The sequence below is a fragment of the Bacillus rossius genome, chromosome 18 (genome assembly GCF_032445375.1).
Source record: "Bacillus rossius redtenbacheri isolate Brsri chromosome 18, Brsri_v3, whole genome shotgun sequence".
NCBI lineage: Eukaryota > Metazoa > Arthropoda > Insecta > Phasmatodea > Bacillidae > Bacillus > Bacillus rossius.
The window spans coordinates 20,005,629-20,029,411 of NC_086345.1; the positions used below are offsets into that span (position 1 = coordinate 20,005,629).

The 23,783-nt window shown below is 38.6% G+C and overlaps 1 protein-coding gene across 1 annotated transcript in view; it reads right to left on the bottom strand.

Annotated features, from left to right (window-relative positions):
• The window catches only part of LOC134541152 (uncharacterized), a 31,920-nt gene extending 15,687 nt beyond the window's left edge, over positions 1–16,233 (bottom strand). Inside the window, exons 1-7 of the mRNA XM_063384366.1 lie at positions 16,080–16,233; positions 13,431–13,573; positions 11,077–11,346; positions 7,814–8,056; positions 6,124–6,320; positions 3,906–4,209; positions 1,382–1,534 (exon numbers count right to left, since the gene is read on the bottom strand). Of these exons, the coding sequence (XP_063240436.1) occupies positions 1,382–1,534; positions 3,906–4,209; positions 6,124–6,320; positions 7,814–8,056; positions 11,077–11,346; positions 13,431–13,535 (1,272 nt within the window). The 5' untranslated portion in view covers positions 13,536–13,573; positions 16,080–16,233. The remainder of the gene's footprint in view (positions 1–1,381; positions 1,535–3,905; positions 4,210–6,123; positions 6,321–7,813; positions 8,057–11,076; positions 11,347–13,430; positions 13,574–16,079) is intronic.
• Positions 16,234–23,783: the final 7,550 nt, after the last annotated feature.

The window sequence follows — 23,783 nt, forward strand, 5'->3', positions numbered from 1 at the left end:
ACACAAATTAAGCTGTTGTGGAGTATTGTGTGGTGTTTATATCCTGACAACAGCAATTTTTTTGCTTTATTTGTGTTTTTGTCATTCGTGTTTTTTGTAGTTTTCTTCTACAGACATACATGTGATTAGCAATGGCATATGTCCAAAAGCTTACATCAAGTCATGCACTCCCATTGCACAAATCTTTCATAGAGATAAATACAAGTTTTTCCTCTTCGCTGCCACATTCTAAACGAAACTACTAATCACAGAGCTCTGGCATGCTGTATTTCCGCCCTCTGATCTGAAAACTGCCGACTTTATAACAAACCACACAGTGTTTTAATTTTTATTGACACGTATTTATCCTTATCAGCATGCTGTCAGTTCTAATCTATTTTTAACAAGCTGCCAGACACTCTTCTCAGTAAAATACTTTAGCTGATAACGTGGATGTTGGTAATTGTACCAAACTACTGTGTCAAATAAGGCTCTACTATATTAATCTTTTAAAATTATACATGGCCAATTCATAGATGACTGAACATTTGTTTTTTTCGAAGTGTTATTATTTGAAATAGAATCATATATTAATAAAAAAATATTCGTTCGGATATTCGAAAATTTTGGTATTCACACAGGCCTATTGAGCATTTCTATAAGCAAAAGATGTGTGCCAACTTTTGATATTTTTTTAAGTAACCAACTTTATCTTTGAAAGATTTGTGCAATGGGAGTGCATGACTTGATGTAGGCTTTTGGACATACGCCATTGCTTAGCACATGTATGTCTGTAGAAGAAAACTACAAAAAAAAAAAAACACAAATGACAAAAAACACAAATTAAGCAAAAAAAATATATAATAATACCATATTCCTGTTGTGGAGTATTGTGTGGCGTTAAATCCTGACAACAGCAATTTTTTGCTTAGTTTGTGTTTTTTGTCATTTGTGTATTTTTGTAGTTTTCTTCTACAGACATACATGTGCTAAGAAATGGCGTATGTCCAAAAGCTTACATCAAGTTAACCAACTTTAATCAAGCAAAACATAATACAGCAAAAAAAATTAAAAAATAAAAATAAAAAAAAAAGGAGAGAGAGAGTATTTTCAAGATTTGCAACAAATGCAAAGCTTCGCATCCCAACCGAAAGCTTCAAATAAGATGAACATGTGTTTGTGTGTGTACATGTGCGGTGAAGTCAAATAAGAATACATATCGGAAAAAGAGCCTTGCGAAGCTTCGCGCAGGCCTGTCCCGCTGGGACCTCGGGGAGTGATCGTTCTATGCCGTACCTGGACGCTGACCGAGCGTACAAGCGTGTGTGTACGTGCCCGAGGAGTCGAACAGGAACGTCGGGGAGAAGAGCCCGTGCGCGTTGCTCCGCGCTTGGCGACGCACCTGGACGTTGACCGAGGCCATGATCCTCTGCCTGAGCGCCTGCGAGCGGCACATCTCCTGCAGCAGCTGCACCAGCGCCACGAGGCGCGTCTGCGCGGCGGCGTCCCCCAGCAGGTCCTGGTCCCCGCTCGTGTGGAAGAACGTCAGCAGCCTCTGGGCACGAGAAGACGTGGGTGCGTTACAACGTCACAACGTTACAAGTTTACACTCGCTCGGCACCCGCGGCGTAGCAGGCGGGTGGGGCAGTGATGGCCCCCCGCCAGGGGGCTACGGTGCAGGGAGTGGGGGGGGGGGGGGGAAAGGGCTCAGCCGCGACGGTTTCGCTGTTAATGAACGCTCGCTCCCCCCCCGCCCACCCCTCTCCGTTTTAATCCAAGACGGGGGGGGCGCGCCATTTTCAAGTCTGGCCAGGGGCGCCAGTCACCTTAGCTACGCCACTGCTCGGCACGACGAGAAAAAAAAAAACTTAACCTTTATTTTTCTGCATGCAAATAGTAGAGAGAAATGAAATAATGAAGGGGAATGGAGCGACATTAAAAAAAAATTTAAACATATGCTCAGCATTTCAGATTAACATAAACAGAAGTGGGTGCGTTAAATGTTATACCCACTTGGCACGATGGAAAAAAAAACTAACCTTTTGTTTTGCATGCAAACAGTTAAGAGAAATGAAATAATGAAGGGAATGGATGGATATTAAAAAAAATTTAAATATATATACTCAGTATTTCATTTTAACATAAACAGACGTGGGTGCGTTACAAGTTATACCCACTTGGCATGATGGATAAAAAACTAACCTTTTGTTTTGCATGCAAATAGTTAAGAGAAATGAAATAATGAAGGGAATGGATGGATATTAAAAAAAATTTAAATATATATACTCAGTATTTCATTTTAACATAAACAGACGTGGGTGCGTTACAAGTTATACCCACTTGGCATGATGGAAAAAAAACTAACCTTTTGTTTTGCATGCAAATAGTTAAGAGAAATGAAATAATGAAGGGAATGGATGGATATTAAAAAACATTTAAATATATATATATTCAGTATTTCATTTTAACATAAACAGAAGTGGGTGCGTTACAAGTTATACCCACTTGGCACGATGGAAAAAAAACTAACCTTTGGTTTTGCATGCAAATAGTTAAGAGAAATAAAATAATGAAGGGAATGGAACGATACTAAAATTTTTTTTAAATATATACTCAGTATTTCATATTTAACATAAACAGATGTATAAAATTAATAATTTAATTTAGTAAAAACAATGAAAATAACTTTGATCAGTACCAAAAATAAAATAAATATGTTTAATTTTTAATGTAATTTATTAATTTATTATTATTTATAATATAATAATGTAATAATTAATAACGCAAATAAATTATGCATACAGGAACATAACCTCACATATATAAATACACTTGAAAAAGTTTACAAGCACAATTTTATATCACTAAGATTTATGATAAATAAATGTGTTTAATGATATGGACCAGTATAACCGATTTAGTCACATCATAATGGTGCAGTTCGTGACGTTTTTACACGCGCTGCCGAGATATTTCGATTGTAACAATTTTACGATTCATTAAAAAAATTCCGTTAAAAACCCACACAGGCTAGTTATTTGTGCACATATTCGAACACGCAGTGCAAAGTTAATTTGTTTTACGCAAAATGAAAAAAAATCGCATAAGGATAGCAGTGCTTGTTATGCGTCCCGTCTGCGGGTACGCATGGGCGTTGCAAGGATATATTTTTTGGGGGGGACTGCAATTAATTTAGTTGTTTAGGAATATCCATCCCCTGGGGAAAAAAAGTGGGGGGGTCCGCCCCCGGGAAAATTTGGGGTTTGAAGGTGCAAAAAGGTGGTTTTCAGGGCATTTTTCTTTCCTAAATATTCTAATTATAGTTGGTTGCAATATATAATTTATTCTATATAAAAAACATTTTCAGAGAACAAATTCGTAAAAAACACAGTAGCTCACATTATCACGATTGGACCAAATGCACCGTGCGCAACGTATGGGTTTTATCACAGAATTCATATTTTTTAATATAACTACGAAACTAAATATATTATCGGAGGGGACGAAATTGATGTATTTATTATTGGGGGGGGGGGGGGGGACGGTTGCGACGCCCATGCGGGTTAGTACGGCAGGTCCCCCCAGGGGCGCAACAACAGGGGGGAGGGGGGGGGGAGCAAGGGTATATTGCCCCCCACCCCCCCCTTCTTAAACCTTTAAGTGGGGGGGCAAACGGGGGCAAATAAAGTGCTGTGTAACCAATTTTTTAGATAATAAAACTGCTTGAATAGCACCATTTTCCACCTTGAAATACCTACTAATTTTCCCGGGGGAGGACCCCCGGACCCCCCCGCTTCAACAGGGGGGGGGGGGGAAATCGATGATTCTTTATAAAAAAGGTATATTGCCCCCGCCCCCCCTTTTTGGAATTTCAGTTGTTGCGCCCCTGGCGTCCCCCCTGCCGCGAGAGGGGGGCGGAATCGTACGTCCAGGCCGCCCTCCAGCTGCCGGCCGACGTCCTCGCACAGCCGCAGGTCCCCGGGGCACTGCGACCCCCGGGCGAGGGACCGCCGCCTCGTCTCCGCGGCGACGGAGCAGACCAGCTGCAGGGCGCCGGCGCAGGACCAGGGGCGGCCCAGCGCCGAGGCGACGAGCGGGCGGTGCAGCGCCTCCATCCCGGGGAGCCTCAGGGACACCAGGCAGTCCAGGAACTCGAACAGGGCCTCGGCGCACTCGTCGCTCGACGCCTGGTCCGCCAGGCCCAGGAGCCGCTCCGTGTCCGCGACGTAGCTGCGTGCAAGCGCGAAACCGCGTTCCATCCCGGCGATTCCCGCGAAGGACTCCTCCGACGTACCGTATATACTCGTGTACAGCGCGCCCTTTTTCCCCCTCAAGTAAAGGAAAAAAAATAAGAATGCGCACTATACACGGGAAAAAAAAAGTGAGGCGGGGAGGAGGAGTGGAAGTCGTTAACTGCTCCGGTGACGGGTGACGTTTCTGGCCAGCCCCCACACATACGCACAAGCAACAAGGCCTCTCTTTCTCTCACACACACACACACACACACACCCTGGTCTCTCGCACACACACACGCTCACGTGCGCGCGCAAGCTCGCACATCATGGTCTCTTGTTTATTTTTAGACCTCCCCCTTTCCAGAAAGCCAGCGCAGAAGCTAGTAAAAAGAGAGAGAGAGAGAGAGAGAGAGAATGATATCACCAGTCCCCCGCCCAATTCCTCCGGTGAGCCATCTAGTCCTCCGCGCCAGCTTAGAGACGTAGCGTGGCACGCTTCATTTTGCGTGACCCTAAAAATGTGTTATCAGTTGAAATATCTGTGTAGAAGCTTCGAGACGGTAGTGGTGGTGTTTAGTCCTGTCAACTGTCAAGGTTACTTGATGTTCATAGTCCCGTTCCTGCCTGCCTCCGTCCCTCCCTTTCTCGTACCAGTTGTGACGATACAGCGCTTCATTAGCTTCCATCTACACAGCAGAGTTTAAGTATTTTCCTGACGCATCACCACACATCAATTTAAATAATCATTTGTTTCATAAGTAATTACTTAACAGGTACCACAAAATGTTAGTAAAATTTATTTATGAGAAAAATTTTTTTAATTTTTTTTTCTTTGGAATTTGTTGTAAAAATCGTGGTGCGCGCTATACACGAGGGCGCGCTATACACGAGTAAATACGGTATGCACATACAGTGGAACCCTGTCATGTCAAGGAGCCACTACGGAACGACCATTGCAAACAAACGGGAAAACGTTACACGTAAGAAACGTCAAACCGGCACTCATCGTTTGAACGTTTTAACCAACGGACTCTCATCACGCCATGTGAGTAAACTTAAATGTTTAAACAGCCGACTGGTATTTCGATATGCTTGAACTTGCTTGAGCAAGCCGACAAATTTTTTTCAACCACGCTGTGCTTCCAATTCTATTTTAATTTTGTTTTTTTCTAAGACACGACGCCACAATTCTGTAACATTTTTCTCGCTATTATAGAGTGGGAATGCCTATTTTCAATTCCTTCGCACACTTGAAAATTTGTAATTTTGGTATTCCTACCTAAGAATGAAATGAAACTCTTTATCAGCAATATAAAACACATTTTGTTTTGCCATCATGGAAATAGTTGGCAACTAAAATAGTGTAGGACTACTAAATCTGAAAACACACTAGAATGGCAAGGAATGGAAAGATTTGTAATTTTTTTTTTTCAAGACACGGGTGCCGACAGACACGCAACTACGAACGTTACGTACGTTTGATATATCAAATACACCGCGTTAGCCAGCAAAAACGTGTAGTGCTTATGTTCTTGTACACTTACATTTTGTTTCTGCATACAATCCTATTTGATCAATTCAGATCTATGGTACTTATAACATTTTTATTCTAAACAAAAATATAGATACGTAATGTGTAAATTAAACCTTTTAACATGTTAAACTTCACAGATGATAAAGTGTTGGAATAGTTAGGTTTTTTAAAATTTTTATTTTATTTTGCATTTATTCAATGTAAGAATGCAAAAATTACAAGCAGAAAATACACCATTCGTGAAACGTTATACGGCCTTATGGGGAAAAATTTTTGGGACTTTAATAAAAAAAATATGATGTTATAAGCAGGAACATTGTAACAGGTTTCTACTGTAAGTATATTTTCAAGATTTTGAAACTGAACCATACTCACTTTTCGTACTTGTAGAGCATCTGATGATAGTGCTTGTTGGACTGCACGTCTTTGAAGAAGTCCACGGTGTGCCTCATAAGAAAGACGTTGTTCGCTTTGAAAGCGTCGTAGAGGGTGGAGAACGTGACGGTGACAAAGTTCAAAATGTCTGGAATTTCTCCAGTGATGCTGTCCAGGACTATCAACAGCTTGCACACCTACAAAATAAAAGTTACTGAACAGTTTGAAACATCAAAGCTCTTGGAAAACATCGATTTTTTTTCAACCACATTATACTACTTAAATAATAACACTTGATTGTCGAAAAGAACATTGTCATAATATTCCTTTTTATATTTAAAAATTTTTCTTGCTTATAAAAAACATTTTCACCCCAGCGACATTCCTGTGTATAACAACATAAAATTAAGCTTAACATGAATTATTTTGTTTAATGAATAACAAACTATGCCTACTGAATTGATTTAAAAAAAAGCACATTACAACTAAAAAAGGATCCATTTAAACCAAAACTGCACTTAAACGTAAGTTTTTGTACATGGTGGCTAGTTAAAAATATATATCAGTATATATAACAGTTTAAGACATTGATATGTATATACAGTTAATCAAAATAAATAATCAATAATAATACTGGCCTTAGTTCTAATGGCTTGTCTGGTTGACTATGTGCAAATTTATCTTATGCATAATTTTTATTTTCTCGTTCTCCATGGAAGATTAATTTTACACCAAGGTCATAAAAAATAAAAATGTTTACTATGGCATTAAAACATTCTACCCTTTGATCGTTCATTTTACAAACTAAGTTTCCAGAATCAATATACGTATATCATAATATTATTTACATAATTAAAACATTTAGGTATAATTTTTTTAATGAACGGTAATATGATAGGTATGAAGACTAACACAAATAGACCTCATATACTTCAGAGCTGACTGAGTTGATTCTACATTACATTTCCTTCAACGGATTTTTTGGAATCTTTTTACTCGAATCTCAAATCTCTCAAATAAAATTTTTGACAAATAAATGTACATATGAATCAAAGAAGGCATTTTTGATTTGTTTCCTACATTATGATACATACATACATACATGATTTTCATATCTAACAAATAATCTCTGATTACGAGATACTTATATCTCTTTTTTTTTTTCATTTGACTGTACTTTTCATCAATTCCTGTTGGATTCCTATGAAATGTGGAGAAATTTTTAGTAAACAGCACAGATGCACTTTATATTTATATAAATATATATTTTAGTCAAATATTTTTTTTAAAACACACAAACACACAGTCATAAGAAAAATTTTCATTTAAACAATATTAAAATAAATTGCATTTTCGATAAAAAATTTATGTATATTAATAAAAAACATTTGTTGCATTTATCATTTTTCAAGGGCCGCCTTAAGCGGTTTAAAACCTCTTAGTATATACAATAAGGAATTTACAGTGACGAGGAGACAGGTGGAGACACGGGAGCGCCGAGGAGACGGGCGGAGACACGGGAGCGCCGAGACGGGTGGAGACACGGGAGCGCCGAGACGGGTGGAGACACGGGAGCACCGAGGAGACGGGTGGAGACACGGGAGCGCCGAGGAGACGGGTGGAGACACGGGAGCGCTGAGGAGACGGCTCGAGACACGGGAGTGCCGAGGAGACGGCTCGAGACACGGACCTGGACCTGGACGTTGCGGTGGCCGCTGCGGACCTTGAGCACGACCCGGAGGAACTGGCGGATGTCGACGCACCGCAGCAGGGTGTAGACGGCGGGCAGGTTCTTGTAGCAGAGGTTCACCAGGACCCCGAGCGCCAGACCCACCACCTCCTTCTCGCTGCCGTCCACCAGCTGCACCAGCGCCGGGATCAGGTCCCGCAGGTGCGCCTCCTGCCACGAGATCCTCACCCCGTACGTCAGCTCCTGCGGGAACCAGGGGGCGCCCGCCCCAAACCCTCGCACTCTACACTCGCCACTTTCCCCCGGCACATTCAGATATCATTCCCGACATGATAACGTCTTATAGATCGATGGAACGCCGGCTGCACGCACGGAAAATTGTCACGAGATCCTCACCCCGTACGTCAGCTCCTGCGGGAACAAGGCCCCCCCCCCCCCCCCCCCCCCCCGCCGCACTTAACACTCGCCACGGCATCCACGAACACCGCCCACTTTCCCCCGGCACATTCAGATATCATTTTCGACGTGATAACGTCATATAGATCGATGGAACGCCGGCTACACGCACGAATAATTGTCACGAGATCCTCACCCCGTACGTCATCTCCTGCGGGAACAAGAGGCAACTCCCCCCCCTCCCTCTCACACTCAACACTCGCCACTTTTCCCAGCACATTCAGATATCATTTCCGACGTGATAACGTCTTATAAATCGACGGAATGCCGGCTGCACGCACGGAAACGGCAATACTCATTTGTCACCGCAAGGGTCCACAAGGAAAAAAAAAAAATATTTTGTACCAAACTTAGGCGAGAAAAAAAGTGTACTAGATTTGAAAAAAAAAAAATTCTAAATTATAATTTGCTATGGTTTTTAACAATTTAGGAAGTTGTAATGAAATTGCAAATGCTCTAACTTAAATATATCACACCACACACACACACATACATTCCATAGTTAGGCTATTAAAAAATAATTACACTTAATAATAAAACATATTGGAGTTACTGAAATATTATTATATCAAAGAAAAAAAAAGTACTAGATCTGAGCGTAAATGTACTAGACCACTAAAAAACTTATAAAAGTACTAGATCTGGTAGAAAAGTACTAACTGTGGACACCCTGTTGTCAGGTTCCGCCTGAGCCAAGCACGAAAGAACCGGCCAACCACCATGCGAGAAAAATCTTCTATAATATCACACAGGTTAAGGCGGGCCTTTTAAAGGCAGCAATTTAAAAAAAATGATATGACGTTATCACGTAAAATTATCGTCCGTAAACCGACTTTAGAGACAACCCCTTTTTTTATTTAGATCACAGGGTAATAATAAATTTTTTATAACAGCGTTTCTACAATATTGTTTTCAGCACCATTTCAAGAATTATCTATACAAATTAAAATTTCAATGTTCGTTCGTTCAAAACCTTAAATCTCCGAAAGTTCTTCACTGATTGCTTTGAAATTTTAACACAGCGCATTCAAATAAGTGCGCGTTTTTTTTTATAATTATGTCACACATGTGGCAGGTAAAAAGATAGAAAAAAAAATTATAGGCAGGTAAAAACATCAATTTTTTATATTTTCATTGTTTAAGAATGATATATATAGATATAGAGTGATATATAAATATAGGTATGGATATATCCAGATATGGGAACAAGATAAAGAGACACAGAGTTAGATGTGTGTGTATATATATAGTTGAATTAGAGAGTGATAGAGAGAGATAAAAGGAAATGATAGTATGTGTACCTACTTCAAACATATTAAAAAAAAAAATTATTGAGGCACTGAAATGCATTAGCTAGTTTTTTTAATAAAAAATTTTCTATAATAGTTTTATATCAAATGTTACTTTTTTTTTTTAAATTTTTAAATGATAACCAAAACTAAACACGAGCAAATGTAATACGAAGTAACACTGCTATTTATTGAGCATTGCTTTTTTTTATTGCATGTTTTATTTGTAGTTTTTTTTATTAACTTACTCTCATTAGTTGAATGGTTATTTCACGTAAATATTTTAACCCTCTACTGCATACTGTGATACACATGGCATAAAGCATTATAGATTTTTCCCCTCAAAACGAAATTACTCCAGGACAGCAGCTGCATGGGCGTTCCATTTGCGGCACAAGCTACAGAAACCATTTCTGGCAGCCCCTGATGATCATTAAATATACAATAATATAAGTGTTTTGTGTATATGTATTACCTATTGTTAATATTATTTACTGGACGAAAATGTTCAGTTGTAGATATTTTTATATTACATTATTATAATTTTACAGATAACTGCATATTGTGCCTTATATGGCACAAATCGATTTGATTAAGTACAAAATTTAAAAATTAATTTAAAGTTTTATAACTATTTTTGCTGTAATTTCAAAGCTGTAAATGATAAACACATATTTTAGTGTCTAACCACAAATTGTTAAAGAAGTTGATCACTGTATTTTTTCTCTGCATGTACTTATTATTTGATTTTTTTTTGAATGAAGATGAAGGTGAAATCCACTATTTTCAATCATGATTAATGCTTGAAGTAGCTTGATTTCTGGGTTGTATAGCTGCGTCCTTGGCGAATAATTCACCGACGTTTCGGTCGACATTGCAGTCGCCATCATCAGGGAGCAGTTATCTACTCAGTAACTGCTCCCTGATGACGGCGACTTGCAAACAACCGAAACGTCTGCGAATTATTCGCCAAGGACACGGTCAAAACCCAGAAGCCAAGCTACTTCAGACAATGAATGGCCGTGAAAGCCTGCGAACATTATGAACTACGCTTTCTCGAACACACCATAATATCTTGGCTCTATGAACGAGGGATGAAACTGTATATAAAAAAAAAATACCGGGCCACAATTGGTCCCAAAATTAATCGTTTTTCCCACTATTTTTTTTATTTATAGATCGCCCTTAATAACAACAACTTCTAGTATAATAAGTAGAGACCTGCAAAATTTGCGGATTCGTTTCGTGATGAGCTACAATTCAAAATAATCATACCTCAGCGCTGCTTCTGCAATCGGTCCACTGTTAATCCGGAGTAATGAGGGGCCAGTTGGAGGACCCCCTCGCTCAAAGAAGTGTCGAATCACAGACCACCTGGTCGAGACGACTCACAAGTCAATGAAGAGGTGGCATTTGCCCCGAGTGTGTAGAGTGTAGTGGAGTCTATCCTGGAGGTCAAAGAATCCGCGAATTTTGCAGGTCTCTAATAGTAAGTGTTTTATTAGATTGTCTGCTCGCCTGCAGGAGGTTGAGCACGCTGAGCTTCTTGTCGCAGATGAGCTGGGCGCCCAGCAGCCGGGACAGCACGGGGGCGAAGCGAAACGTGTGCACGAGCTCCGCGCGCGCGGCCGGGCTTTGGCACGCCCGCTGCAGAAGCGACACGGCGCACCACAGCGCGCCAGACTGGGCGTCCAGGGACGACACCAGCTGGTGCAGCGAGATGAAGAACTCCGTCGAGACGCCCGAGCCCGGGTCGAAGATGGTCAGGTCCGAGGTCACGGACAGGACCTGGAGGGTTCCCGGGAAACAAGACGGGAACGAGACCTCCAGCCCGTTTTCCATCAGAGCGGTGGGACGGACCAATACGTCAAAGCCATGTTCCCCCGAAATTCCCAGCAGACAAATTCGTCACAATCTTTGGGTACGATTACCTACACGGCTGAACCGCCTAATAAACCATTCACTTTAAATTATCACTCGCCTTTTTTTTTTCTCAGAAGCTGCTAACACTGTAGAATTACCCTTCGTTCTCCTTTTTTGTAACCAACAGACAAATTCATAAGAACCCCTTGTCCTCTCTTTGGCAACAAGACAGACAAAAATCATCAAAATTAATTTAAAAAAATTTTTAATATACTTCACTGCTTCACTCAAAACAGGAGAGAACTTTTTTTTTAATTTATAAATTACGCCGCTGTAACTACTCTTGCAACTAAAAAAAAAATTACTGACATTCAAAGACACGCTTTTAAAACTTTATTTTTTTTTTTTATAAAAGCCTCAAACCTCCACAATTAGCAAATACTACATTACGAGAAGTCCCTTTGACATTTCCAATGAATGCCAGTACTGGTTGGTACAGCTTTCACGATCTTTAAGGCCCTTCACGTTGTAACAGTTCCATGGCAAGCCCCCAACCCATTTAAGTGTGAAGAAAAACTGCCTGAACACTTAAACTTTGTTAATACTTAATCACGGACTCATTAGCATACAATAATTTTCTTTACAAGAAAAGTAATGACTGTGTCAAAACAACCTTAAAACATGCTAAAAATTGAAACAGGTCTGAGAAATGTTATCCAACACCGTTCAGCTGAAGGGGCATGCCAAGTCAGGGGTGTATCTGTGTTAGCGAAGCATGATGATAAGTGCTACCCTCGCTGGTGCTTCCAGCGTGTTGTCACCTTTGAAGGCCCCCCCCCCCCCTCTCCACCCACGATCATTTCAGCTCCCAGCTCGGACCGCTCAGCCCCGAACTGACAGTTAGGACCGGACGAGTCTTGCGGTTGCTGTTGCTGTTGGATGTGTAGTTTCATCGTAGAACATGGAAGAAACTTTGAATCACATTTGCGCTTTCAGATAGAAAAGAAACAAAAAAAAATGGGTTGCGGCTGTGTCACAGACACGGACGTGTGTTGTACGTGAATACGTGTACGTAACACCATATAAATTGACTGTAACTATTTTACACTAATGTTTTAGTATATGCAATCGATAGATTTTGATGAGAGCTGACGATTAGAAACTCAAACAAACGTTACAGCTTCTCAGAGTCAATAACTGCAACACCAAACTGTATCCCCCGTTTTTTTTATCATTCATTTTTTGAATTGCCTCCCCACTATGGAAGCAATTTTAAAAATGCATTCACGTCAAAAGAAGCAAAGCAACCAAAGAGTATAAACAAAGATGTCTGCCACGACACTTAAGCTGATGGACTGACGGTTTGGACTGGTTGTTTTGGACTGACAGTTTGTAATGGTGAGATGCTGTTCACACACACACGTCAAGGTTCACGAGCCCACAGCCCGATTTGAATGGGGAGCCACCATTTCGTCAGTCCATCAGTTTCGACCGGCCAGTCCACCGTCCTTGCACACACACACACACACACACACACGGCAGTTCCGACTGTTCAGTTCCAACTGATAAGTCCGATCTGACGGTTCGACTGATCGTGTGCGAGATTAAGCGCAAGGCTTGTCGCGCATACGGCAACTGTGAGACACGAGGGTAACCATAGTATTACAAAGGGGCAGTGCAAGTCCTTTCGGTGCTTTCAAGGATCTGCTCTGGGCGTTTCACTTCTAAAATTTATTCTGAAAACACACCCTTTAACAGTTTCCATTATTCTAAAAATGGAGTTCAAAAATTAAATATAGGGAAACGTAACTACTCATCTGCCCTCAGCGTATTCTTAAATGCTCTTTTTTGCAAACAGACGTGGCTCGGATGTATTGAGCAGTTTTCAAATCACGTGGTTCGTTACGAAGCTCCGCACATCGTCATGTGTACCCAGGCGAGCTCACAGTCACTGCATTAAAAGCTATTTTAAAGAATGACCGAATGTTCCGTGTCCAACTCAAACTAACCTGAAGGCACTTAAGAAGAGGACCATTTAAAGTTTTCTCCGACTTGGTCTTTGAGTACTCCTGGAATACAGTAACAAACTCCTTCATCGGAGCGTATTTTTCCATCTTTCAATAAAAACTCCTATCAAAAGCGTTGAGTATATCTGTAAAAAAAAAATACAAGCAAGCTATTATTACCAGTACGTAGAAGAATGCAGTTCACACCCCATATATCTTACAGTAAATAGTATTTTTTTTTCAGGCTGAATTTGTAAATTATTGAAACTGATCACATTACAATCATCATAATCTTTATTGTCGTTAAACACAGAGTGCAATAGACATTGTCAAGTCAGAATACATAACATATAATATATAAGTTTACATTAGTAAATTAAAGAGAAAACAACTTAATTTTCTTATACCTTACTCAAACTTAATGTCATTAAAATTTAAATTGTTACATTCATCTAAAGAGTATAAAGGTTTAGCTATTAGCCATTCACAGGCAAGAAAAACAGCTACGACATTAGCATGCAAAGAAAGAGCAAAGTAATTTTTTCATGAACATATCTTTGTGCCGTATCATTGCTTTTCAAATGTCACAAACGCACTGTTTGGGTATAAAAAGCACAACCAAATCTTTGCCACATAAAATAAGTCAGTAAAATAAACATCTTCCCAAGGAACTTTCTTGGGGAGGCAAGAACATGTGTAGAGGGCACTGGAATGGAATGGAATGGAACAGAATGCATCACGACCTAAAAATTCTCATCAACAGTGGGGTCTTAGGACAATGAAGGGCAATGAAACGGCCATGAAACACTCTATAGACATGATAAATATAAGAAATATGTGATTTTTATTGTTAACATTGCATTTTTTATTCATAATAATAATAATAATAATAATAATAATAATAATAATAATAATAATAACCCAAGATGTCGAGTAAAATCCCTGACTTTTCCACACCAATTCACACTTTCCCGGATTTTCCCTGACCTTTTCTAGAATGCAGAGACCCTGGCACACCACGGCGATCGAGCCAATGGGGGCTGGAGTACCGGACCGAACCCAAGCCTGGCGATTGGAGACGCACGAGTTGGGGGGGGGGGGGGGGGGGGGGGGGAGTGATGTCAAGGGCGGCAGGGTGGATGACGGCTGTGGGGATGATACGCGATTCTGCGACTGTTGCAAACATCGAAGTGCAGCATTCTGGTAAACAGAATGACGAAAAATTATGTTTTATTCGGTTTTGTTTGCATTAAAATGTTAATAAATTTTATTTGTATTCCTGCAGAAGTACAACTCTGAAAATTTTCGTATTTTGCAAAACAAAGTTGGATTAGATTACCAAAAACATTTTCCCAAAAAAATACTTTTACGGAAAACTTAACATTTCTAATCAGGGCTGAGGAAGAATGGGAGGAGCTGGGTATTTTTAATATTAGAGTTAATGATATTGGCAATGTGCTACCGATATCCATTTTGCTCTAATGTGCTGTTTCTAAGATGTTGATTTTTGCGGAGCTAATTTCGTGAGGTAGACTTTTGCGATACTAATATGTCTACGATACATATATTAACTATTTATCACCATCAATATTCTATATTTAAAAAAAAAGCGATTGATTCTGATATCAATGTGGCTGCAGAGGACGGGAGGGAGGAAGGCAAGGGAGAGGAGAGACCTTGGTTGGATGCTCCACAGGGTTTGGAGGATAGAAAGAGAGGCACTCTTTGTTTGTGAGGTCTGGGTGGGAAACTGAAGAAAACAAGATTGAGATTTAAAAAAATCTCCTTGCCACCAGGCTGACGCCCGACAGTAAAGCTGGAGTCACAATACCACGACGAACACGACAAGCCAGGCCCGACACGCTCGGTACCCAATGAAAGACAAAGTCACAGCATGACAATATACGCCATGAAGTCGATTCTACTTCTAGTTTCATCATGTCTACTGCACGACGGAAACCTTACAGAACTTAACTTCAAAATATTTACTTACTTGGGGATACATTATGTTGAAAAGCAACATTTTGTTTTACGTTTGTGTTTACTTTTAAGTTTGTGGTGCGACTTCAACTACTGTTTATTACGTTTATTTTTAGTTTTTGGCATAGCTTTTCTGTCCATTGACAACAAATCTGTAGTTTGCTTCCTTATACCTAAAATGAACTTAATTTCACTTCATGCAATTGACGACTAAATGTTATATTGTTATGCACTTCAGATATCAACAGGAAATAAAATATTCCTATAGGGTCTACACTGTTTATGGCGGATTACATACTGCATTTTATGGGTGCATTTGGCTTGGAATAATTTGCCGACAGCCTTATTAAGAGTACGTCGTGTTAATTTTGCCGTGGTATCGTGGCCCTCCGCATTAACTCTGTCGTACTGGAAGAATGTTCGACGCCTAATTGGATTAGTCATGTCGTGTTGGTCGTGGCATTGTGACTCCAGCTTAAGAAAAATTAGAAGCCAAAGTATTTCACTTTTACTGTGTCCCACTCACTAACATCGTCACCTAAATTTATAACATAAATACCTACATCACGTCATAATTTTAAATTGCGTTTAAAATTGTGAAAAGCTTGTCCCGATTGTCACGTTCCAGACATAAGCAGTCACTACATACTAGTTATGAGTTTAATACTTTACCTTAGTGACGGTATTTTTTTCAAGGTTCATAAAAATGAACAAAATGAAATGTGTTTCGAGTAGACCAACATAAAATTTGCGGCCAGCGTCAAAAATTTCAAATAACCGAACATAAACTACGAAACCGCCAAACTTAAGAAATAATAAACAAAAGCCAAATACAATAACAATCAGTACTGCAACAGACGAGTAATTAATTTTTTTTTATTTGGCTGAAAAGTGATGTATTTATATCATATAAATTATTCAAATGTTCATAAATATTTTAAAATTTATATTATTAATAATATACTAGTACTACGTTAAATTAACATTTCGAGAGAGAAATTTGCATAGGTTAACTTTTACGATATAGGGTAATAGGGCAGGAAAAATGTTTTGAAAACTATCAGTAAAATTAACCTGACTACATTAAATCACATTAAAACACAAATAATATATTTTAAAGGTTAAACAGTAGATCGAGATTAGTTTTCGCTGTGCTGAAATTTAAACTTAAGCTATCCTGTTATTTTGATATTACATTTTCTGTTGGCAGCCATTCACTGTTCGGCACCTAAAATTTGTTCTATGTAACTTGATTACGTAGGTTATGGTATGTGCCTACTATGATTGGTTATTTATTGAGTCTTTGGTTATTGACTAGTGTTTGTAAATAGACGGTTATATGTAAATTAATTTTTTTTTTTTTTAAATGAAGTTGTACAGCAGAGTTCTTCGAGATATTATTAAAAGGTGGCCAGGAAAAAAGTATTTTGGGATATATCGGTTTCTGCCCCTTTTCTTCGTTCTCGGAGCAGCTCTAGAGTTTTCGATGATAAATTGGCACGTTGGAGAAGTAAACTTTTACAAAACATACAAGCGGCGTCAGGCACAAAGAATTGCAGAAACAATAGCAGAGAAGATACCGTAATGCCCGTGGGTGTTTCGTGGTCGCAGTATTTGAAATTTTTCTCTGCAGCAATGCTGTCAATGATGGCTGGTGCACAAGTTGTACATGTGTGGTACAGACCTTTAGATGATTTGAATAGTGTGGTAGATAAAGAACTGGAGGTAATCAAATCCAGAAAGACAGAATAATTTGCGAGTGGTAATAGTTGTTAGAAATGTGTTACAAATAAATTTAACTTTTGCAGAAGTGATTTTGCATTATGTTAAGTAGCCTACTTTTATTTGCCATGCCAAACTGTGATAGTGATAGATACTATTATCTCGGAACTTCACAAGTTTCAACAAGTATGAATTGTAAATATTTTAAAAGTGTGTTCCTACAATAAATTCATACAATGTAGACTTGTATTAATTTTGAAAAATTATTGTTTCTTAACTATTAAAAGTCTTATTTTTAATGTTAGATGCTACCAAGCCAGTATGCTGTGATGCCCAAGTTACAATTTGTTTTGAATTTATACACAGTGTAGAGTAAAGTTTCAGACTGAATTTAAGTTGAAACTTTAGGTTGGACACTTGGTTGGGAATGAATCAGTAGGTAGCGAAGACATAGTTGAAAAGTTGGATGGGAATGTCGAACATTTACAATATTTAAGCTAGTTGCTGCTCAAAATTGGGTGAAAATCAAAAGGAAAACTAGCATTGCCATTTTGAAGGTTTTTGTTCCCTTTACAGAATGAAAAACCTCATGAGCAAGGTAGTTATTGACAAGAGGGGTGCATATAGTCAGAAAATACAGGAAATGCATTTCCTGACATTTTATAATCAATCTGAAAAAAGTAATTTCAGTGTTTCTTTTGTTTACCATTTTTATGATTTGTTAGCTTAGCTATATTAAAAATGTAATATTCCAAATGACAAATTTCAATTTTACAGAATTATTTTTTTTAAAGTGTCTAAAGTAAACAAATGCTTTTCTTAATTTTCTTCTTTTTTTGGATGCACCCCTTGCATAAATAATTACAGTGAACAGTAATATCAAATAAAAAACAAAATCCAGAATAATTAACTAATAATTAAGGATATTAAATTTTAAAAGCAATTCAAATACATAAATATGAATTATCAAAATAAATTATTTTTTAATGCATCTGCAGTTAACACAAATATTTTTCTGAAGGGCATTGAAATTATTTGAGCAGCTTGTACCAGGTTACCATTTTATTTTTCATAAATTTTATTATATTATTTTGCAAGAAATTCATATATTTTAACATCATTTTTACAGCACTTGATATGTGGCTGACCTGACCTGACCTAACATTAACTTTTCACTTTTGTGCCTTTCATTGAAAATAATACAAAATTACGTGAAAAAAACTGACCAATTAATTTTGGTAGTTGTCACATTTTGTATGCAGAAAACAGAAAAATTATGCATATGTTTGAATTTGTCAGTAAACCTCTGACAAAGCATATTAAGGTACCTAAGAAAATGTGGATTTTGCCGCTGTACGTCCAGGGAACACCCACTGTATAATAAATACATAACCCCCTAAGCACTCCTGCTTATGTAAGCCCACTGCACTCCCGTGGGCCTAGTGAACCTCGCTGGGGCCATCAACCCACGTAAAGATAAGTTTGATTAGCCCTAAGAACTAGTCTGACGCCCCTTGGACTGAACACAACTCGAGTTACTTAGTACAATCACCAAGTTTACCTCCGGAGGTAAATTCTGAAGGAGAGCCTCTGACAGGGAAAAAAAAATTTAAAAAAGTGCAAAATTTTTTTTATCATTTCCAAACACGTTTTTTTGAATAAATCCTTCAGAGGGTGTCGTAATACTGATAGGAATTTACCAATAGTGTATAATTTTAACTAGTAGCTTAGGTTACCTACATTACAAATGATGTGATAATGATCAGTTGGGATAGGTTAGATACATGTAAAATACTTCAAAATTGTGTGGATACTTGATTAGGTAAAGTTAACTGTATTTAAAATACTGTAAATGTTTTGTTATGTTAGCTTCATCAAAAATATTGTGTAATTGTGTGAATGGTTGGTTAAGTTCGGTTAGCTAAATTTAAAGTATGTAATCTTTATATATATATTGACGACAGTCGTCGTACCCTCCCAGATACAGAGGCCGTACCTGGCCACCGACGCGGGCCTGAGGGGGCCTGTTTTCCCCCCCAGTGAACCCCAGTGTGTGCGACGGCCAGGGACGCACCCGCGTGCGCCCTAGCATGCCAACGAGTGTTTTTTCTATGTGACTTTATCTTTTATTTCAGTGTGTATATATTTGTAAACGATTAAGGGATTTGAATGTGTGTAATTAACTTATTTTATTTATTATTCATTGTGCAAGTTCGCTGTGTAATTAATGTCTCGTGTATGTCTTTGTAAATAATTCAATAACTTTTTCTGAAGTGTTTCGCCGTAGTATGTAATTGCAGCCTGGCGCGCCGCGGGACGGAGCTCTCTCCCACGCCGGCCGATTTTCCCCTCCCTCCCCGCCACCCGCGGGCGCCGGCCCGCGGGCGAGCGGGGAGAGGCAGTCGCGTCCTGGTCTCGAGCGGAGACAGACGTGTTCGTTGCTCCGCGAGCCGCGCACGTTGCGCTCGGGATTGAACGTTCGCTCAGTCCGCAGTCGGTCACGGCAGCTGAGCTGCCACCGCGAATCAGCTTAGCATTGTTAACTTACGAGTCATCGGGAGACGTGTCTAGCGGGCAGTTTCTACAACGCGAACGTGGTGCTACGAGTCTCTGAACTTTTCGCCGTCCACGGAACATTACGTAACGGGCCGCGTATGTACAGCGTTCCGTCTTCGGGCCCTTTCTCACTGGGTCAGCCTAGCATTAATAAACTTTACGATTCGCGCCGAAACGTATTTGAGAACCGCCCCGTCATCAGGGAGTCCGTGTCGCCGTGGTAGGGCACTTGTTCCGCGACGGTTCCGCCAGGCTGCGGCAGGACTTTATAAGCGTTAATAAAAGACGGCTCGTGAAATTCGTTAATGCCGTGTTCTGCTTGCGACAACCTACCAACATTCCTCGCAATCACTTCACTCTCCCTCCAGGTCCCGCCTTTCCCGGTCCCGGCCACGTTGGCCTGGACCCACACCTCTCCGACGAGGGCAGTACGGGCATAACAGGACATTTATTTCAACGGGAAAACGGGGACCTGAAGCCGAGGGACGTCATTATATATATATATATATATATATATATATATATATATATATATATATATATATATATATATATATATATATATATGGCAATTGGTTAAGTTAAATTAGTTACATTTTAAATTGGTAATTTTTAATCAATTATTGCAATTATTTTTACAGTATTTTTATTTTAACTAACCTAACCAACTGTTCACACTCTTTTACTGGATTCTGAGAAACTAGTATTTTTCAATGTTACAATATCAATGTTATCAGACATGTGTTTTCGTGATGAAACACATTAAAGACAGGTTAATTATTTAGGTATCCTGTGCAGTAATGTGGCCGCTGATATCGGCGTAAATTTTTTTGTGCTTTATTGCGTAGCCGAGTCTGTTTTCCACAAGAGAATGCCCAGATTGCTTGACACTGGCAGGAAATTGATCCTTTGGTTCTCCAGAAATCTTTAGGAATATAGAGTAGCAGAGAATGTTTTCAATTACGGCTTTTCAGTATTGTTCAGTTATCTTCATTATTCTCTTGTTGAAAATCACACTATTGCAGCAGGTATCATTGTTCATCACTTGATACAGAAACTATTTTCATTATTAACAACATGCCACACTGACACAAGTAGTAGCAAAACAGAAAAAATGCACATAGTTATCATGTTGCTATTGATATAGTGACGTGATACACACATAATTGCTTTGCAGATCAATTAAATGGTTCCCTGCCTTTAAAAAAAAATTAAGGTTTGTAGAACTTAAATATATTTATTAATTTAGAAGTGTTTTCGCATCTGCTGCTAAACATGAAATTTACCTAACAACCTCCTCATAGGTGGACCCTTTACCCCTTTAAAAAAAATTGATTCTTCATAATTACTCCTTGGCAATTGAACCCAAGATCGCAGGTGTTAGCAAATTTTGTATATTTCACTTCAAAAATGTTGTATTCCTGCAGTCATTTCGCGTGGGTGGGTTAGGAGGAGGCTAAAAATATTAGAAAAACTATCCATCGCACCATCTTCCAGTAATTTCGCTACAGATATTTAGATTAAATTTGTACGTACAATTTGAAATTCCGCGCCTTTGGGGAAGTATTAATAATGAACGTTGGCCATGATGCTATAAACTGTCATTGATGTAAGCAGTTCGTAGAGAGTAACTTCTTACGCATGTAGTATAACAATGCGGCCAATACTTGAGCATGAACTTTAGAAGTGTTGACAAGATTCTGGCAAATATCTTGATAGGACATTGTGTATTTACTATTATTATAACTCCTAGTCCGCCTTAGTTAAGGGATGCGCAGTCACAAAGAGAATGTTTTATTTTCCATTATAACTAAAAAATTTAGCTCCAAAATTTTCCTTGAGTTTCATGTACAAATGATGCTATAAAAAAATATACTAAATAGTGTCTATTATTGTTGGCGAATCATAGGACAGGTGCTTTTGGAAGGAACTTTTATCATGTGACACTGTTACAGTATAATGAGATACAATGAAAATAAAACAAATATCAGGTCCACTAGCCAAAAGTGAGGTGGGTTAGGAAAGTTTGTATACGGAGATTTGTGCGACTGTAAATAAGCTAATCAGTAATTATAATAATTGCTAGAAGAGAATGGGGATTCCCAAGTTGGTCAGTCGTGGGTTTGATAAATCACAGGGTGTTGAGTGAGGACATGGTAGAGGAAGATAGTCGTGGTTCCGAGATTTGCTACCAGGAATGAGATGGAGGATGGCCGCAGTCCCGGAGGTCGCTACCAATGAGGGAAACTTGGCCGCAGTACTAAAGTTCTCTACTTAGTCCATAGATAATAGCACTTCGTGGTGGTGATTGCCAGACCATCGAAATAAGGAATTTGTCAAGTGGCTACATGCCACATAATTATTTAAAAAGAACACACGCACACACTTGGGATATCATATTGGATATTGCTAACCAGCTTTGTGATAAATTTAAGATTCAACATGTTTAATTTTTAATACTTTTATTCTGAGGTGGATACAACAAAAATTTGGACTTAGGCGGTTAAGTAATACTTCGGGTGCACCCATGCTTGAGAGTGACATGTTCTCATTGCTTAGGATAGAAAGCTGACGCCAGAAGAGTGTACCACTTACATTTATTAATCCGAAAATAATCTCCAGACTTAGCTGGCACCATTTAAAATTATTCATATCGTGCAAAGTTTCTGGTCTGAAATGCATTTGTGAAGAATCCACTTAGGATATTTATTTATATATTAGATTTGTGACATGCACACCAACAGCCGAAGCTTTGGAGGTGTGCACAGAAAAAGTAATAAAAACACGACACATACAAGCGAATAAATACAACATAAACAGGATAATAATAAAAGACGACACATACAAGCGAATAAATACAACATACACAGGATAATAAAAGACGACACAATAACAAACAAAACAAAACAGCAACTGAGATAATCTTAACTAAATGATCAAGAATGGGAAGAATAAACAGGATTATAAAATTACTCAAGATATTAGGGTAATCATAAAAAATTAAAATTTAAAGTTTTTAATAAAATTTTCATATTTATTGAAATTAGAGATAAGTCTGTAAATTAAATCATTATTATTGTGTAAGGAACATAATAGGGATCGAAGGCGGCTTTTGAACTGCGGGACTCGAATACCAGAGTTATCAAGTAAGTATAAGCAATTAATTTTTGAACTATAGCACTTAAACGCAAACAGGGCATCCAGATGGATGCGACGATTTGAAAGAGATTCTAATTTGGGTAATTGATGGTGTCTAGAACTAATTATTTTGAAAAATTTATTTTGTATGGATTCAATTTTGTCACTATCAGTGGTGTTAATACTGTTCCAGATAACTGAGCAATATTCGAGTTTACTTCTAACTAAGGACAAATAAAGAGTAAGAATGGAATCAGTATTAGATGCATAGTAAGTTATATAATTTATTAAAAATATTCCTTAACGAAGTACGATACAGCTCTTAAACATTTTAAGAGTTGGTGGAGAAAAATAATTTCCTTAATGGTCAATAACATTTTAATAAATACAGAGGGCAGTGTTCCAAGACATTTGGGTAAGATAACGAAAAAGCTATGTCTTGTTGGTACACAACTATAACCTAACCTCCGGGTCGTATTCTAAGGAACATGTCCAAATAAAATTCCTCTATATCAGTACGTAGCTGTTTTAATAAATGGTATCCTGCGCGAAGATAGAAACTGGTTTAAACTGTTTCTAGCAGACGTTTCACATCCATAGATTCAATTGTTAACGCAAAAATACCATAAAAATAGGGGAGTAGTGACTGAAAGTGGAGGACTGCCACTGGGTGAAATCCCAATTGCGAGTGTCACAATCAATTAAAATACCATCGCTTAAAAATAGAATTGCTATTATAGTTTTCTCAAGGTCAGTTTAAGTTGCGATTATTTTTTTATGATCATTAAGATGTACAAAATTTACTCCAGGATAGTTTCATTATCATAAAGTACACTCGAAAATTGTAGTTACCTCAGTAATGAAGTTTCACTTCACAGATATTTAATTTTTCATTGCTTATAAATTACATTGAATAGTTTTACTACACTTAACTTTCAGCCAAACTTTTCATACCAAGCG